Consider the following 20,304-nt stretch of genomic DNA (forward strand, 5'->3'; position numbering starts at 1 on the left):
TATTTCCAAACAGGAAAGTAAGTATCCAAACCATAAGACCTAAGAACTGAAACTATGCATTTTTGGCTACATGTGCATTAAGACAAGTGAGGAAATGAAGCCTTTTCTTACCCTCTTCTTTCAGCTTCATATCAGATTTTATTTTTCTTCCAATATTTCTGTAAGAGATCCCCCTTCTTCCATCCTCTATACCAGCAAACAAAGGTGCTAAAACCAGTAGGGATAGGAGCCAAATCCACTCCCCTTCAAAGATCACTGGAATTTTTTAGTTCTGTGAAAACACAGATACTGCAAGGCTACATCCAGTTAAAGAATCCAGGTGGGGAAAAAAAAAAAGGGAAAAAACATTTTCTATGACTTTATTTTTCTGCTCTTCAGGAAAAACCCATGAAATAGTATCTTTTGTTTCTTATTGCAGTGGTAGACCAGAATCAACCCCCTCAAATACTGATATAGATGTGATGATTCTGAGCAATATATTTAGGTGAGAAAGCACCTATGACCTAGTAAATACCATTGAAAATTAAGAGGAAAAAGATTTTAGAGGACATTTTAAAAGGGGGGAGCGAGGGGGGGGGGGGGGAGGAGGAGGAGCAGACTGTTTCAATATACACGTAAACTGTATTTGATTGTTTTATTATAATTTTCCAATAGCTCCATGGGTAGCATTAGAACTGTTTTTTATGGATTCATTAATTGAAGGCATTGCCTGGATCAATTCCAACCTCAAACCGAGCTCACGTTTAAATGTTTTCCATCAAGGGGGCAATCATAAGGTGTCTCCCCTTTCCTCAGCTGCGTATTTTTATGAAAAATACAAGAATTCGATGTCTTCACAATCCAAACTTGAAAGAAGCAGAGATAAAATTGGCAAGCCTGTGACAGTGTAAGACAAAAACATGTATTTTGGTTTCCTAGGAAACCAGACTTAAGCAGAACTCCAGACTTCATTTCTTGATAAGAGATACTTATTCAAAACATTACCCAACTGAAGTTCATCTTCAAACCCAAGAGGGAAAAAAAAATACACTAAGAAAACCACAACAAACACGCACCTAATTGTCTTCCCTGAAGGAAACCCACTGAACACCCAGGTTTTAAACTGATCTCTACATATGCTCTGGTTCCCATCCTTCCTCACTGCAAGGCAATACAGTAAATACTGGTGACACAAGCCAATCTCTCTCCTTACCAAAAAAAAAAAAAAAAACAAACACTGATTTTTCCCTTTTTAGAACAAACTCATCTCAGATTCTGAAATTCAAACTAGTCTGGATACTACCAAAACTGTTCCTCAAGTCCCAGTAGTGGGAACCCGCTATACAAAGGCGTTACTGAGCAAACATGCACACATGAACTATACAAACAACCGAGTGTTTTAAATTCTATAGAACCAGAGAGTACTAACAGAACATAAAGCCTGAAAGAATACTCTAACACAACCTGGTATGGGCTGGAATATTAATCTAGACTCCTTTGAGTCTTTTCTACACTAAATTATTTTGTCCTATGTAGTTTTTACTTTGATTTTTTTCCTCATGTATTTGTTACACATCAAATGAACCCACATTCCTTTCACTGAATCATCATAAAGAAACAGGACTAGATTAGAAAAGTCAAAGTACACAAGGCTCTAAAAATAAATTTCTAAGAGAACTTATTGAAGGCAATCTGTACAGAAAATTAAGTTCTGCTCTTCACTTAAGACACTTTTGAAGAATTCTGGAAGAATTTAGACATTTCTTTACTTCCCTTAAATAATTCAGATGCATAACCCTTACAATACTAACTGGATTTATATCACAATTGATATATTCATGAAATCATGACGTATTAAACAACAACTTACACATTTCACAGTGCCTGGAAAGAATCTCAGCATTTTTTCTTTTTGTTTCTTTTTATTTTAAATCAAGTGCAAGTTATTTCTCATGTTTAAAAAAAAAATCTGTCTTCAAAAGTTTAGAGGAGTAACACCTAAATTGAAGAGTCTGATCTAAGCAAAGCACCAGACATGCAGAAGGGAGAAAGCAAAAAGCAGCATACCCTTTCAATCAAAATGCAAGAGCCTCAGAAAGTCCTGAGGCAAAAACAGCCTTGTCTTTTTTTTTTTTTTTTATTATTTGACAGGAACAAAACCAAAACACTTTAAAGTAAAATTTGGCATCATAAAAAGTAGAAGTTCATTATCTTTCAGAATCATGTATAAATACCTGACTAAAAATAGAATGTGTGTAGCAGTTACTGGGTATCTACAGCTTCCTTCTATGAACTCTGATGTTTAAGGTCCCAAAGAAAATCCAGAAGCAAGATGACAAGTGCAAATAAGAAGAACACAAAGTTTCTGGAGCAAAAGACTTAAAAACTGGCTCTATGTAGTTCTGAAGGTCAGAATATCGTTAATTTTTCCATAGAGCTACATGCAAGGTTCTCCAGCTATCAGGTTCTCTTGAAATCTAGCCTGCATGATTATGTGATACAAGTAAGGGTTGGTAATCTGTACTATTTAATATACCAACAGTAGAGTCGTGACAGCACTGATCAGTATTCAGCTAGACTTCTCCAAATGTTTTGATCACATTCAGTTATGAAGTAAATCCATTTCTGCACAACAAGCTTAGTTATTTTTGCCTGTAGAAGTCAAATAAGTTAAGACAGACACAGAAGGCACAGCACGTTCTACAAACTGTGAATTACATCTTTGCAGACAGACAGGGGCTAAGACATGTCAAGTTTCATTTCAGTTGTCATTTCTACCCCTTTTCTCACAAAAACTGGAGAAAAGATAGCCCAGTTCCTCTGTGGGTAAAGGGGAAAAATAGTAGGTTGTGATCTCTTGTAGGAAAGATCAGCCTAAACAGGTGAGAAGCCTTCTAAATAAAGCCAAGGACAAAGTTGTTTACTGAAGACAGTGTAAGTCTGCGTTCAAGCTATCATCTCAAATACAAGAGACAGAGCGCAGTGCAGGAACCTTCTAATAAAAGCTACTAGCCACAGGTTGTCAGACAGTCCCTGTTAACTGATTCCTATGATCCCAAGAGGTATTAAGAGAACAGTTAATGCTGTAAGGAAGCTGGTTAGTACAGTTAAAAGGAACTTTCACTGTGAATGACTAACAGTGAATTGCCTTCTGAAGGCAAGCTCTGTAGGAACACGCTCTGGTATGCTTAGAGTAAGAACTCCTGCTTTGAATACATGCAAAGAGTTGAGAGAATTTAATTCTTCCAATGCATCTACTGCTATAAAACTGATCGCTAAAATCAAGACTCATATTAAGGATTTTTCACCAGAGGATTCTTGATCCTACAGCAAAACAAAGAAGCTTGACTGATGCAACTAAAGCCAAGAGACAAATGAATTACAAAGCCTTTGCTGCAGAACAAAAAACCTTTGTCTAATCATGTGATTGACAAGATAAAGATGGAGGAAGCCCATGAACCTTCCTGGTGAACCAGATGAGCAGAAAAAATATCTATTAGAGAAATACCAAAATGTCATTTTGACACACAAAAAGAAAAACTAGTACGTAGTCAGAGTTTAGATGTGTTCTTATCATGCAGTGCATCTAATACAAACATTAGATTTGGCTGCTGTGCTTTCAAATATGTTTACTCAACAAGAAAAGACAGATTACCTAAATCATTTGGCCAATGCAAAAGAAGACTCAAAGTCTTCCCTAAAAATCGATTTCATGGGGCAAACAATATTCCGAGAACAACTGGACTTCGATTACAGCATTATACCTGCATTGCCAGAATACTTCAGCATTTATAGGGGGTACTTGAGACAAAGAATAAATTCTTAGTCTAACTGTAACTGTAAACCATTTTGCCCTAACTTAAATTTTGGTTTAAAAAAAAAAAAAAAAAAAGCAGCCTAACTTTTGCTCTAAAAACTGCTGTATCTTAGGAATATATGTTAGTGGTAAAAAAAAACAACAAACATGCAAGTGACTGAAGTGACTGGAAGGTTTCAGAATTAGCTTCTATGAGCAAGCCACACAGCAGTCTCAGCAACTCACTGAGAAACAAAATACAGACGTCAGTAATGCTGATGTTACAAAGCCTGGAATCCTAAAAAAATAACTAAATTCAATTTCTTGCCACCCACAGAATGAACAGTTATTAATGCCTAACCTAATACCTCGAAACATCCCAGTGTATCTTTTGTTTTCTGCATCTTTAGACTTTGCTCCTACAATTAAGGAAGTCTTCGCTGCATACCTTGCACAGCACAGAGCACGCTGTGAGTGTTTAAATACAGGAAAATAAGGACACATTGACATTTCCTTATCAAAATTTGCAGGATACAAACCTCCAGGAAGATATGATTCACTTGCTGTGTCATCCCCATCATCTCCATCTTCATCATCACGACTCAACAAATTATTTACAGCAAGGTTTACATCAAGATTTGTTCGCTGGAGTTCCCGAATGATAATACTTCTGGACTTTCCTTGTAAAACAACTTGTGCCTGTCAAAGCAGAATAGATCACTAGTCATTTTCAGCTCACCAAACACCATTCCTAATATAAGGATACTTAACACTAAAGGAAGTCTAATAAAATCAATAGAGCTACTATCAATTCTGCAGAGGTCAATCAAAGAGCATACAAACAAAGGCTCACGTTGAATTTTCTCAGTATCTTGTACTGGATATTTAACTTCCTCTCAGTTCAAGTTAGGCTTACTGGACTCTGACTTTGGTGTTGAACTTCCTTATGGGTCACCTTAGAAACTACTTCCTGAAATGCTCAATGCACTAGGTAAACAGAATATTCTCAAAAATGGATTTTCCTTATTGTTTCTATAGAAGTGCTTAAATATGTCAGAATTCTGCCATCAACTGTTATTCCAAAACTAGACCTCCAACCCTGTCTTTTTGACACTGGTTTCTCTTTCCACTGTCCTTAAAGAGGTAGCCTTTTCCCCTGTTTTTCTCATCATCCTGTTTCTAAAGGCTCACCTTCAGTGGTTTCTGCAACATTTAAGTTTTTATTAGAAAACTGCAAACACAAAAGAAACTTTCTGTGAAAATCTCCCGGCTTTTACTAAGTTCGGAATTCAAAGAGAGACAGGAAGCCACCCTGTCACTGGTGTATCTGTAGATACCAAGGCTGCTAGCTCCTATCTTGTGCCAGCTATGCTATAGGCCACTCAAAGCACGTGAGAGGATTATCTTCAGCCTAGTAACTAGCATCTGTATTCTACATGTAGGCCAGCAACTTGGTTTGAACTAAGAATTAAAATACATTCATTACATTTTCCTTGAAACAGAGTTGTTTCAACAAACTACTGCATCACATATCACACAACATGAAGTCTATCAGTTTATCCAGGCTTTAGCGCATTAAGATGTAAAAGCAGAACCTGAAAATCATGTTACATTTAACTAAAAAATTAAGTGGAGGTGTCCATGAAGAAAATATTTTAGTATTTTTAACAGATTAATTATGTTTAGTGTCCTTCATTTCAATCTAAAATGGGTATCTCCTTTTATCCAACAAGGAAAAAAAAAAAAAAGCCAATCTGCTCCTCCTTCCTTACACTCCCTTAAGAAACTTAACTTTATCATCTACATGCTTGGTACGATTCTCAAATATTTGACCTTCTCACTACATCTTTTAACTGCAAATGAACAACACGCTGCATTTCTCATCAAGACTGAACATACACCTCGCCTCAGTGGGAGTCTGGGAAACAAGAATTCCAGTATCCAAAAGTAGCCTGTCATTCACATTACGCATTTCAGAATAAAAGCAATTCAACTAGAAGAAGTCCATCTTTTCAAACCTACACCATTATTCCTTGGAGAAAATGCAGTACTATTAAAGCACTTTCCTGTCCATATTTTTGAAAACAAGAAGAGTCTAGCTCACGTACCTGTGAAATGAGTTCCTCTGGAATGACTGATGCTGGAATCACTGGTTGTGGTTGACTCCCCAGCAGTCCAGATCCTCTATCTCGTCCTGTGCGTATAACTCTGGTCTGCCTTCGAGAATCTCGAGCTCCAGCAGATGATCTACCAGAAGATCCTCCTCCACTTCCACCGACCCCTGAACTCCAGCGACTTCTAAAAAGATTTAGAGAGAAGCATGTACTTTATAGCAGCGTATTTGGGGAGATTTCAAGAAATATGGCATCAGTTTTATTAAGAATAACTTGTAGACAGTCTCTGAAAAATACAGGAGATTGACTTCATAGGCAAATGCTATGAAAGTCTCTCTCAAAACTAGTAATATGAACACCAGGTTAATTGATAAACTTCTGAGATACTCTACTTTGGGCCTATGGCTACTGGTGAAATCAGCATCCCCTGCGCTGCAAAGGCATGCATAAACTGACTGAACAAGCAGCTTTTTTAATTTCAGTGAGTCAGTAGGTATGTTCTTCAAAACAGTATCTAAAATTCACATTAAAAGTATGTCACCTGTAGATACAAAAGCTAATTAGGTAAAAATAATTGTCTCACATTTTATAGTTTAAGTTAATTACTAGCATCCTGCTCTTTTCTTCTGACAAGAACCATACGGTTACAGAACTACTCAAGCATCCACCTAAGATGAGGCCCTGTCAGACATCTGCATTTTCAGGACTCTAGCCAGCAACCACACAGACAATAGCCCAATACAAGACACTAAGTAATACAATGAAGGCTTCAGCAAAAAAATCTTGTCTGATCAGATAGAAAAAGAGCCCACAAAAATAGATAGTAGTGGGGGGGAGGGATATTTTACTTAAAATAAACTAGCTTCTAAAGGCGCGAAAGGGGGCTGAGGGAAGAGAAGTTCTTCCTACACAAAAGTTTCCAATTCAACTCTCAGCATGGAAGATGTGGGTTTAAAGAAAAGCTTACATACTAGATTTTACCAATACAGATACTTCTCTCTACTTTAAGTTATAAACTGTCAGTGACAGACATGAGAGCTTTAACAGTTAAAACTCTATAAATATAACTCAAATATTCCAAGTGTGTCCTAATTTAATAATTAAGAGTTATCACAAAAACATTTTCTTTAAATTCACACTATACTAACTGTGCATTTTACTACCTCAAGTGAGATCAGATCTAGAGAAACCCACTGACTTAACACATTGCCATTTTCAGATGTTATTTTTAGTGTAACTAAAAGCTAATTAAAATGTGGTTAAAACTGCAAGAAAACTTGAAGAAAAAAAGGTGAAGTATTTAATAGCCCTAAAAGGGAAAGGCTTCATTCCTTCACCTCTTTGAGAGGTGAGCACCTTTTGAGAGTTTGGAAATCTACCAATCAATCTCAATACAAAAATGTTGTCTTCATAAAACATACTTCCCTTGTGTTTACAAAAGCTTTCTTTTCATGTGGACTCCTTTCAAGGGGACTTAAATTCGCCTGAAATATTCTAACTTTCTGTTATACGACTTTAGCTTAACAGATCTATACTTTCAAAGATCTATGGAGAAAAAAAAATAAATCATTGGGACACAGCTATTCCTACTGAAGCTCCCTAAACCTAAAATAAATACAAAGAGAACTGAAATCTTTCTGCTTATCTACCATTTTTTCACATCTCTTCACTGCCCACTAGCATGAAAGCAATCTTCCAAATCCCATGATGTGATCTAAGGATTCCACCATTGGCACATTTTCAGATTCAGGTTATTACAGCAAGTACTCCCTTCATTTAACAGAGCAGACAGAGTATCTGTTGTTACTCTGAGTTTGGGGAGTTCTAAAACATGCAAGGGAAAGAACTTAGGAACTCTCCAGGGTTGGTCTCCTGAGCACATAGCTTCAAGTGACTTTAACTCGTTCTGCTCAGACAAAAAACTCAGCACATTCCTAGTCTGAGGAGAAAACCCTACACTTTTGACAGCAGATTTTTGAACACGACAGTACCAATTTGCCTTTGAAGTTTAGCAGACAGATTTAGGTTCAGATGCCCAGGTTTCACAGGAAGTTGGGGTACAGGATATCTTTCAGGCAACTGAACCCTCAGTGAAATCAGCTTATGTGGTAACAAACAAGAAATTCGCTTTGAAGGAAGAGGTGTAGTTCCCTTTAACAAAACATTCACATGCAGAAAATACAGTTTCTAACAGCAAGTCTCCTTACTGTGGCTAGGAACCTTTGAAAAACACGTTCAACTTCTTATAAAAGCACATAACAAATTCATAGTGATTATGTAAAGAAGATCAATTTACATTGCTATATGAAGGGACACCATCAATTTTAAAGCTAATGATAAAATGTTGAGTCTATATAGTATATCTAGCGTATAGAAAATTTTATAGGTTCTGAATGACAACTTTTTGAAATGTTTCCTTCCTATTACTATGTGTAAGACCCCAAGTAACACAAACCAGCATATTATTTGGGGCAGAGGAGAAGAAAGCAAAAAAATGAATACATAGAGCCCGTAAGTATACATAATGAAGACTACCTGCACAAGTACTCATTTTACTTGATGCCACTATCCTATTAGATAGCTTAAATTGATAGTGTCCCTCCAAAAAAACTGCTTTTCAAAATCAAGTAACTAAAAAACATTCAGAAGAGGACAACACAGCCAAAACAAAGTTATTCTCCACACATACATGAAGAACGCTCCATATCCTAGGTCCTCAAGGGTCACTTGCATATCTGATTTTAACCAAGGTTTTTTATTATACCCTACCTACACAACTGCTGTAATTATACGTTCCCTTATACATACTGCATACAATTTATATATGTGTATACACATATACTCAAATATGGAACAAACAGATTGCAGCCTCAATCCTATCAAAACTTACCCAAGGGTGTTGCCTGCCAGTCTGCCCAGAGTTTCAGAACCAGACAGAAACCATGGGGAGTCACTAGTCCTGCCTGGCCTGGATGTCCTTCCTGCCCCTGAGCCACTGCTCAACTTTGAACTGAAAGTAAAAGATGGTAAATCAGTCACAAAACAATCCCAAATGGGTTAAGAACAAAACCTGGAATCCCAGGTCTAAATTCTCAGGGACTCAGTCTGGTAACATACCAGCTTAAGCAACACCCTTGGGGAATACTCCAAACTAATCTAACTGTATATTAAGAGGTACGCTGAGAAAAGAAAATGGAAAGCATGTCTAACAGATTGTACGTACATCAGCAACCCGTAACAGCACAGTTGCAAGTACACATTAACCTAATTAGTGATTGAGATAGCCACTGTGCTAAGCTTTCAGTTAGTGTATATGTACAAAACGTAATTGCCAGTTGTTCTATCTGCAGACCTGAGCATGAGTTTGCTCCTTTGATATTAAGCAACATTTTACATCCAAATATGTTAAATAGCCCTATTAAAGAGGACTTACCTGGGCTGAAGAAAATGCATCTAAAAAGTAAGCCTTTCCAGACAAGACCACTTTCAGAGTGGCTTCTACGTGGGGCTTAACGCTTTAAGACAGTTTCTTTCCATGATTATTATTTTTGGTGCGGTTTGTTTGTTTCTTTAAGTTAAAGACATCCTGTCTCACTTGTTTTAGAGCCACATCTAGTATTTATTCCCTACACCAGTTTGTCAAGCTAGGCTGTTTGGCTGCATCACCATAACTATTATGCATTTACTCAAAGTACCCATTCCAAAGGCAATCTAGTTTAAAAACAAAACAAAAACAAAAAAGCAGCCAAGCTGCTTATCCAGTTCAAAGGAATGATTTAATATGAAGAAAAGAGTTTCTTACCCATCATTATTATCAGGTTTACCCAATTCCAATCTGTCTGGCTGAACTGAAAAACCAATCCTGCAGACTCTACCATCCTGTATTTAAAAACAAGAAAACCAAGTGTCCAAAACTGAAATTGCAAGCCAGTTACAGAAAAAAAATACATGCAAAAACATGTCCTTGGTTGCTCAAGAAAGTTTATCAATTTGATTTTTAAAGAATTACTTTTAACTGTATGGTTTTAAGTTTGTTATTTGAACAAATTTTTGAGTAATTTACCTCAAGAAGAAATGCAGCATGATTTGGTCCCACCACACACTGTTTAATAGTAGCCTGTTCCAATACATTCAACGGGGGGTGGCTGAAAACAAAAAGTGAGCAACATATAACATTTTTAAACTTTTCAGGTCCAGAAACAAACAAACAAGCGGCATATGGAAGGAACAATTATAGCAGTGATGGTTACTGATAGAAAAACATTCAAGAATGACTAAACACGTACATCAGATGAAGCATGTGTTTTTTCTATGTTGTCTTTCCAGTCATTAATCACAGGAATTGCAAAACAAAACCTTAACAGTTGAGAGAATTATCATTTAATTTCATCATCAATAAGCAATAGGGGACACACTTTAACTTAGCCATTTAATACGGAGGGTATTTAATAATTTAATATATCATAACTGAAAACTTAACATTTTCTTCTATGTGAAGCATTTACGGTGAGGGTGACGGAGCACTGGGACAGGCTGCCCAGGGAGGTTTTGGAGTCTCCTTCTCTGAAGATATTCAAGGCCCATCTGGATACCTACCTGAGCAGCCTGCTCTGAGGAACCTGCTTTGGCAGGGGGTTGGACCCAATGATCTCTGGAGGTCCCTTCCAGCCCCTACAATTCTGTGATTCTGAACTTTACTACAAGTACCTAGGCTTTCTAAGGCTATTTCCATAACAGTCCTAATTCCTGTTGGCATTATTAAAATCACCCTTTCCTAAATTACATGCAGCATCACGTAATACGTCTTACCTGTTTAAATTATATTTGTTCAGCTTCTCTGAAACTTCCCTTAATCTGGAAAAAAAAAAAAAAAAAGAAACAAGAAATGAAGCCTCTATTGTATAAAACATCCACTTAGCTGGCACATTTACAACACAATTTTGTTTGGTAAGGATACTTCAACATATAACGCGTTGATTAAACTGAACATCTAATCCCAGATTTAACTATTAACAGCCAACATTCATGACACTACAGCAGGGGACTGAAAGAGCATTGTGGCAACCACTTACCACCAGATTTAATCAAGCTTGATCTAAATTCTACCTGATGTTGGGAGACAACATCACAAATGGACGGTGTTCAGCTTCAAGTCAAGTTTTTGTTTGAGGTTTTATTTTATTTTAGAGTTTTACCCTTCCATCTGCTACCTTGCTACAACACCCGTATTTTCTTGCATTTTTTGTGTTTTGCAACTCGCCACCAAACAAGGTGCCCTGTTACAACCGTTTACAACTTTACACACAAACTAAACAGATGAAGCCATGAGTATTAGTTGTAGATACGTTTCCTTGTACTAAGTTTCAATACACTATTCCACAGCAGACACGATTACCATTTTCTAAAGAATCCAAGTATACAGCACATCAGAGCCAAAAACAGGACAGTAAGTTCCTCAAAACATACGAGATTGAAAAATATGCACAAAAGACAGCACAAAAATGGACAAACAACGAACTCTGACAAGTAGAAAAATAAATTAAAGAAGATTCACTACCTTATATAGGGTTACCTAAAGCATCATCTTTACCAAGAGGGAATCTGTCTTTCCCAAAGTACTTCCAACTCACTTTTAAGGTATCTCACCAAACAGACGATCAGAACCTGAAATCTGGCCAACCCACATCTGCTTAGAGGGTGCAGTGTCCAAAAGTAGAAACCAGCAGTGTAACTTCTGCCTTTATCACTCGCTGCCTTAGAAAAGATCATCTCTGAGCAGCAAAGATCCCCTCATAATAAAAGGGGAAACTCTGGCTCCCGTCTTCCCGAACGTGAGAAGGGATCTGAAAAAGCCCCTGAACAGCTTCCAAATTTAGCAAGAATATTTGTATTATAGAGACTAAATCAAGAGATGAACCCTGTGAATAAAGAAAGATCTTCCTAATAAAGTAAATAAAATCCTATCTTGTTTTTGCCAGGTTTATCCTAGTGTTTCACAGATCATCTTGATCAGCATCCCCTTTGTAATTAGACAATTGATATCGATGGAAATAACTCTGATACAAGCACAAGGCGAAAAGACCACTGTGAAAAGAGAGCAGGAAGGGGGTGAACGTGCTTAGAGCCAGCCTTGGCTATCCCAGCCACGCTGCTGTCTGTAAGGAGGCATTTTACCATCCGCATTTGCAGCCGCAGCTACTTCACACAGGAAAGTATTACGGTTCTTTGAAGGCCACCCACAAAAGGAAGATACAGACCACAAGCTTCACATGCAATAGGTACAGAAGGTACCCCGTAAGAGTGAGTTATTGTGGAAGAACACCAAATGAAATCCCAAAGATGAATGTTATGTAGCCCACAGCACACTGTAAGGCTCTGTGAAGCCAGCAGGGTCTGCTGCATAATACAAAGGTTAAACATCGCTGAATCTTCACGTCTTAACTGTGTTACCTAACAGTTCCCCAGGAATCTGGAGCAGTTTTCCATTAACACTACTCCTCTTAGCTAACATGAGTGGGAAAACCTACCTTTAAGGTCACTGCACTGACTGCAAGGAAAGCTGGCAGCAAACAAGGCAGCACTGCACTGGAATCGGTACTAGGCTGGTCTACGAGCAACATTTAAAGCTTCCTTATCTGAGTTTTAGTCATGCTCAGCCTTTGCGACAGAAAAAGACAAATTTTTGAATTTGGAAGAAATCACATTGCTACTTATTAATGAAGTGTCAGGGAATCAGCACACTCCGAAAGCTGAGAGCTGTGCACTCTGTGAAACTCAGTGATGCCTGTCTGAAGGGAGTAGGTCTACCTGCAACACAGATCAAGAGATGGGGCAATATTGAGAAGAGGCTGCTGTCAACATCTACAGGGGGAGCAGAGAAGGTTATATGCTACAATACTGGAAGTACCAAACTTGCAGAAATCCATCCATCTCTTACACAGCTGCTGTAACAGCAGTTACCAAGTACGGCTTTGAGGCCTGAAGATCCAGACTCAAACTTGACACAGAGCATGACTAAAAGGAGCAGTTTGGTGCTGTTCCTGCTGAGCTGCTCCATTCATCCCCATCCTCCTCACTCGTGCTGCCACCAGTATCTGTGCTAACACCACAGTCACTGAATTAAACCAGCTGAAAAAAACGAGTAAAGCAGAAAGATGTGTTCATACATACTGTGCAGAGAATAAGTTTGGGCAAATAAAAATTCTAAATATTTTTTTTTTAAAAAAAGAAATGTTTCCTGCAGCTATCCCTGTCTCCTTGCATGATATTGTGCTGCAGGTCCTCTGCAGGTCAAATACTAGACCTGCCTTTGAGATCAGGCTGATCTTGACAATGGGATTCGATAATTCCTACTGACGATGCACGAGAAGAAGAAACAAAGGCAGAGCCAATTCAATCAATTCTTGCATTAAGGAATGCCAACACTGAGAGCTTTTATTCGGTTTCTTTCTGTGGTTAAAAACTCATCTCTGATGTGAATGGCCAGAGAGGTTAAGCTTTAAAAAAAAATCTCATTAAAGGCAATTAAACCATTTCAAAGGATAAAGTCGGAAGCACCATGTATTTCACTTACAAGTGGATTTTGGGGGAAACACACTAGACAAAAAGTTCAGTGATGATGGCTTCTGTGTTAACAAACACGTTCTGTAAGTATCCCAACCAAAATTCATGCAAAATCAGTTGTGAGAAGAAACAAGTCAATTTATCAGAGCTCGAGCCCAAAAGGGATTTCTTTTATTTCAATTTTAGCAGCTAGAGCTTCTCCGAACTGATGAGAAAAGAAAGGAGCTGTGCTCTAACTACAAAATCAAAGAGGCTCCGGATCAGGATTACAAGAGCTCAGACTTCACAAGTGGCAGATCCACGCATCAGAAGGTGTTATTTCTCTCCAAGTCCACTTACTTACACTTTGAGAGTTTATCTAATGAGCCATCCTTCTGCCTTGTCTTGCTGTATAAAGCCAAGTAAAGCTCAGAAATGGAAGAGAGCTGAAGAGCAAACTCAATCCAAAGCACTGAGTGCTTTACAGGAACACTGAACACTTCAAAGCGATTTCAGCCTACTCAAACAAGCGCTTAAAATCCACCACATTAGCAAAACGCTGTTTCACAACTTCAATCCAATTTGTAAGAATGGAAGTTTTCTGTTTTAAATTAGGCAGGCTGTCCAAGAAGTTTATTTATTAAGACACTGTAGACTTCCAGGGCACGTGTTCACCATGCTCAGCTTCCAAAGGACGTACCTGGCCAGTCACCCTCCGGGAATACTCATCCTTCACGAGCACTTCCAGCACACCAGGAACAGCTCACAGTACCACAAACCCACCAGAGGAAATAAGCAGGACTTTTACTGCTCTAAAACCTCAGAATTGTTCAATGTGTCAGAAAGCTCAGTCACAAGAAGAAACACACACCTACATTTTCTATCCTCACTGAAAATCTGCTGGCAAGTAGCATAAAAGCATGGTGCACTGTAAACAGAAATCTCACCTGGTAACTGTAGGAAGATTTGCATAGTTTTCCCCTCAAAAGCTTATTTACTGTTGAATAACAGCAACAAAAAATATTTCTAGGTGCTGGTATCTAATCTGCATGTTTTGCAGTTTTACTCAAATAATAGTGCTTTTGGCCCATCTATTTAAAAGAATGAAAATAAATTCCACCGTCTCAGAGATGAATTTCTTTGCTGCCATAAAGCAAGCTGCTTTCCATTTGACTTTGCAGCTTCCAACTAAATTTTTAAATGTCAGCTAGGTCTTTAAAGAGCACACAGTAAAAATCACTGAAGCGCAACAACCCAAACAAAGGATTTAACTACGGAGATGTAAAAGAAGATGTGAACATGCTGCATGTCTCCAGAAAGAAGGAAGCCTTTCTGTACTTGGCGAGGAGCGCTGCAGAGCCCCAGACATGGTATTCAGAAGATTCTCTTGGATTTTCTTTCCTGAAGTTACTCCTTTACAGCCATAAAAAGCCATTCGTGCACTCAGAACAAGGTTAAGCTATCAGGCAGGGCCACACTGTAAGGGCTTCCCTAACCTCAGCGCCACGTGGTGACAGCAAGGGTTAGAGGAGGAAAAGGAAAGGGACATCTAAACTAATGGGTGTGATGAACCCCTCCAAGTAGAGGAATGCAAAATTGAATTAACGTAGCCCTGATTGCCACACCAAATCTCTGAAACGCTGCAGCTTCATAAAGAGGCAGCCTGCCACAGTTCCCGTACCAAATGCCCTACTCATGGCACAGAAGAAATAAGGGTGAAAGATCTCCACCAAGGAGCAAGGGGGTGGCAGAGCAGTGGTGCGAAGGCAGGGACCGACCCCGGATCACTGAAATAAAGCCATCAGACACCAAAGTTGTGCCACTCACAGTAATCGGCTGCAGCACAGACCACGTGCGGTTCCGCTGTCCTCGCTCCACTCCCAGAAACGAGAGAAGCACTCAGCCATTGCGTACTGCTCAGGAAACCTCCGAGCTGCAAATTGTTACCACACAAACTGTTATCATGCAGAAAAGCATCACTGGGTGTCTTTTCGTAATCCTTCTGTCATCCAGCGCTGGTCACTGCCACAAGCAGGAAGAAAACAAGGCTGCCGAGGGGCCCGGCTAACAGCTAGTCTGTATTCTGTCTCCGGGGCCTTACAGAAAATGGCTCCCAAACCTGATTATCCAGGACTGTCAGTTTGATGGATAAAGGCAGTGCTGATGGTTTAATAACCCGCCCTGGAACAATGGTACCACACGGCGCTGAGTCAGTAAGCACTAACAGAAAGCTAATGTGGCAAACAGCGAGTAAATCACTCCCTCTGAGGTCCCTGCAACACCACCGGGAAGCAACTCTGCTGAGGGCAGAAATCTGGGGGGAGGAGGGGGCAGATACACCACAGGTGATGCTGTCACCCAGAGGGGCCTCGGCAGGCTGGAGATGGGCTGACAGGAACCTCAGGATGTTCAACGAGAAGTGCAGAGTCCTGCACCTGGGGAACAGAAACAACCCCAGGCAGCAATACTCGCTGGGGGCCATGCTGCGGGAAAGCAGATTGACAGAAAAGGACCTGAGGATCCTGGGGGGCACCAAGTTGAACAGGGGCCAGCAGTGCGTAATTAGGAGGAACGGTGCCAGGAGGTCAAGAAGGGATCCTTCTCCTCTAGTTAGCACTGGGGATGTCACACCTCGAGTGCTGTGCCCAGCGCTGGGCTCCCTCAGTGCAAGAGAGACATGGACACACTAAGGACAGCCCAATGGAGGGCCTGGAGCCCCCCTCCTGTGAGGAGAGGCTGAGAGCTGGGACTGTTCAGCCTGGAGAAGAGGAGGCCCAGGGGATCTCATCACTGTCCGTAAATCTCTGACAGAGCCAGGCTGTGTGTAGTGGTGCCCAGTGCCAGGACAGGAGGCCCTGGGCACAACCTGGCCCCCAGGAGGCTCCCCCTGAGCACCAGGAGCCCTTCTGTGCTGTGCGGGTGACGGAGCCCTGGCACAGGCTGCCCAGAGGCTGTGGGGTCTCCTCCTTGGAGCCCTTCAGCAGCCGCCTGGACGTGGTGCTGGGCACCCTGCTCTGGGTGTCCCTGCTTGGGCACGGGTGGCACCGGGTGACTCCAGAGAGCCCTGCTGGCCTCAGCCACCCTGGGATTGTAAGGAGTTTTTCCTTTCAGGACACTTGAAGGATCAATCATCAGCAGGATGATTTTGTCACTGAAAAGCCAGGAGTTCTCATTTTGCTGTAGGGGCAAATCCCTGTAAGGACAGTGGCTTAGAGGGAAAAAAAAAAATACACTGAGGAGTGTGAGAACCATTTGAGAAGTAGCATTTAGACAGAACAAAAATACTCATGGGTACTAAGATACCCAGATGGAGTTACTCTACCAAGAAAAAACCCTCCAGTAGGACCAGGGAACAGCCACCTGTTGGACTTGTGAGAAGCAGCACAGGTTTGCCTGAACTCAATGCCTCTGATTAATGATGAGTTGCCTGGATGTGACTGACCAGTTCCTCTAGTTCAAATCTACTTAGCCCCTTTCCTCATATTTATCATTGATGTGACACCTGAGAACATGACCTTCCGAAAAATAACTGCAAAAAGTGCAAAGCACGGCCATAAACTAGCTCGAGAGGAGCAGAAGGTCAGTCACACTTCTTCAATAAGCAAACACCCCTGCCCTAAAATAGCTACGGCCCAGCGCGGCCCCCTTCTGCAAACAGCTGTAATAAAAAGACCAAATACAAACAGAAAGAAATCAGAAGTGGTAAGATCCTGACAGGAGCTGCACACCTACAGGTGTTGGTATTTAGTAAGGTATTCAGAGGACTTTGTAGGGAAGTAGACATCGATCTGCAGGTTGCCTCGATGCCTGGGAGTTTCTGTGGGGGTAAAAAAAGGAAAGACTCACGCTACAGGAGAAGGAATAACATCGGATTGAGGCAAATTCAGTGACAGCAGACTTCCAAAAACATGGGGTGTGGATTCAGGCAACACAAGACAGAAATCTGTTGTCTCCTGTAGAATGCATCAGGTCATCGTTTCATGCTGCCAAGCTCTGTTCACTTGCATAAAGTCCCCGTAGTTGCTCCGAATTTCTGTTTAACATTTAGCACGAGGCCTTTTCCTCAGCCAGAAGGCCATTAAAAGCTCAACCACCGAAGCAACTCCATCAGCTGGGTGTGAGCTCCCCATCTTAGGGCAATGCAAGCTGTAAACTATTCAGTTACCCGTCATTTCAGCAAGCAAATCCTGCCGTGACAGTACAATGTGGAGTGGGAATTCAGAACCTCACGGTTTAATTCAAGGATACTTGAAAAACATCCACTTTAAATAGCAGGAGGCAGTATTGAAACGTTCAGAAACGTGCAACTGCTGCCTACCAACACATGGCCAGGAAGCTACCCAAAATAAATACCTGGTTAGTGTAAAATACTAGGATTTTTTTGTGTCTGGTGGTGTTAGATTGCTAAAGGTCCTTCAGGAGTTCCTTATGAGCCACCACAGGGGCTGCGTATTTACCACCATGGAGGCTTAAAACCAGCACAGCCAGCTTCTGGGCTGACTTGTGGCTTCTGTGGGAACCCAAGTCATGATCTCTGCACCCTTGCATTAAGCTTTTTGAAGCCATGATCACTATGTGCAATGTCAGACAATGAATGGTTTTTGATAAGGACATTCAAATGCTAAAAAAAAACAAAAAAAATAAGGTAAAAATTTGATGAATTTTTAAGTACTTTTTGTCTTGGCTAGTTGTAGCGCTATGGAAGGACAATTTAGCAAGTCCAGTCCTTTACTTGCCAATTCCTCATACTTGAAGGCCTAAAACCTTCAGCCAAAACTCTGGTGCCACAGCAGGACCTGCACGTTGCATTCCCAAGTTGCTAAAAACTGCCTTTAAAAACCATGAAGCTCTCCTCACGCTGTACTTTCTTCTACCAAACACGCAACTTCAAAACCTTCCCCTCAGTCACTGTGTCTTTGATTTAGGTAGGAACAGAACGAGACCTGGCAAAGGGAATAGAAAGCAAGCACCATGCCAGAAAAACAAGAGCCAAATCGCTGTCAGATGCACACCGTAGGCAAAATAACTCAAAAGAAAACCCAGCTTTTGAGGTGCGGAGCTCCTCACAATACCTTTTTTTAATTTTTTTCCACTGCTGAAAACAGATTTGCTCTTCTCCATCTGTCTGTACCGCAGCCACAAAACTCCAGGTGCTTCCCCTCAGCCTAACCAGCATTTTGGTTCCCCTGCGAGAGCTCCTGAAGCAGCACGCTGGGTACCTCCTACTTCACGTTTTGCCTGCGGCCATACTATTTCAGGTAACAGACCTGCCCGATGCTGAGCCACAGGGGAACGAAACAACGCTCCGGCTGCTCCTGCCCAGCCAGCACAGGGCAATCCCAGGCACGGTGTGCTCTGCCTACCTGATCTGACCCCGCAACTGCAAGGTTTGCATCACTGGAGTGTTATTCAGGTCCTTTACATCCCTGTTCTGGAGATAGGTTTTGCCAAAGTCAGCAAACTGCATAAGTGGGTGAAGGGGAGACAGACACTGTAATTATTATGATTTTAAGTATGGTCAAAGCTGAACGCAAGAGTTTTGACAACCTTAAGAGACAGATCTTCGTCATTAAAGGTCAGACAGCAACCTAGTTCTATGAAAAGCTTTTTTTCAAGAAAAGTATTAAAAGCAGGAAGTCCTTTTTTCCAAGAACCCTTATGGATATTTACTAGTTAGAAAATAAATGCATCTCTGATCATTTCCAGGATGGACAGAGAAGAGCAGAATGCCATGTTGTAAGTGAAAGAATAACACTGAGATACATTCAAGGAAAATTATTTTGCAAGATGAAAGAGTAAGGTTTAGGTCTCTCATTCAACTACATTCACATGGGCAACTATTTTTCAGTCACATTTCTGGTAAAAAACAGCGTAGCAGAAATATTTGTCCGTAAGTCTATGTCAGAGTCCATATATTTAAGATCCATCTTGAAAAAAAATGAGAGCCATCTTTGAGAAAAAATGCTGTTTTCACACAGGCTTGGCTTGAACCAGTCCACTACTACTTCTACACAGCATGAAAAAAGACAAAAATGAGAATCCAGCTTGAGCTAGAGATGATGGCAAACACGCTGCAGAAAGCAATGCCACAAAACCCTGCGCACAGAGCACCCAAGTTTCTTTTGGGGCTATTTTCTAGCAAATTGGCAAAGTGCAGCTGTACGGGTATCATCATCCCAGAATACTCAAGATATTTCTAAATATCCACAATGCTGATGAGAGTGTGTGAAAGAAAAAAAAAGAACAGCCCCCACACAACCAAACAAAACACACACCCCCTCTAATGTTTTGGGGTTTTGTTTTGTTGTTTTTTTTTTCTTTTTTCTTTTTTTTTTTTTGTCTGAAGACATCGATTTCTTAGGATTGTGAACCCCCCCAGCAGCCTCCGTACTCTCATCTGTTGAGTTGCATTACCGATGTCACAAATGGAGCTGGCAGACCTCGCGGCTGGCAATAAAACAGCAGTGACAGTTCGTAGCTCCAACACGGCCGCCTTCCAAAATAGCATTAATCAGCTGAATGTTTTCAGTTTTTAGACCACATTCTTTATGAAAATGCCATACTGTAAAGTTAAATCAGAAACACAAAGGAGCGGAGCTATTTCAGAACATCTTCTCTGATACAAGGTAGTAACTGGCTTACCGGAGAAGAAAAGCTGCCCAAAATAAAATTGCAGAGAACACGCATGTAATCTCTTTTGGGATGCGAATTATTTGAGAAGCCTCCAAGAGACACCTTATGGCGTAACATTAATGGGCTCGGGATGACAAAAATAGGCGATGAGACAAAACACAGAATGCTGTGTTAAAGAGCATTTTTAGCACTGCAACAAAATCTTGCTGGGGTGTTGAAAATGGGTGGCAAGTTCACACT

At 40.5% G+C, this 20,304-nt stretch overlaps 1 protein-coding gene across 9 annotated transcripts in view; it reads right to left on the reverse strand.

Moving 5' to 3' along the window:
* Nucleotides 1-20,304, reverse strand: part of UBR5 (ubiquitin protein ligase E3 component n-recognin 5) — an 80,362-nt gene that overhangs the window by 53,126 nt on the left and 6,932 nt on the right. For 8 of the 9 annotated variants that reach the window (XM_032183390.1, XM_032183384.1, XM_032183388.1 and 5 more), the window contains exons 2-7: nt 10,699-10,743; nt 9,953-10,034; nt 9,692-9,768; nt 8,780-8,899; nt 5,884-6,073; nt 4,315-4,474 (exon numbers count right to left, since the gene is read on the reverse strand). In XM_032183390.1, coding sequence (XP_032039281.1) covers nt 4,315-4,474; nt 5,884-6,073; nt 8,780-8,899; nt 9,692-9,768; nt 9,953-10,034; nt 10,699-10,743 — 674 coding nt within the window. The remainder of the gene's footprint in view (nt 1-4,314; nt 4,475-5,883; nt 6,074-8,779; nt 8,900-9,691; nt 9,769-9,952; nt 10,035-10,698; nt 10,744-20,304) is intronic. The other variant, XM_032183391.1, reaches the window with a different exon arrangement.

This window comes from Aythya fuligula, chromosome 2 (genome assembly GCF_009819795.1).
Source record: "Aythya fuligula isolate bAytFul2 chromosome 2, bAytFul2.pri, whole genome shotgun sequence".
Classification (NCBI taxonomy): Eukaryota; Metazoa; Chordata; class Aves; order Anseriformes; family Anatidae; genus Aythya; species Aythya fuligula.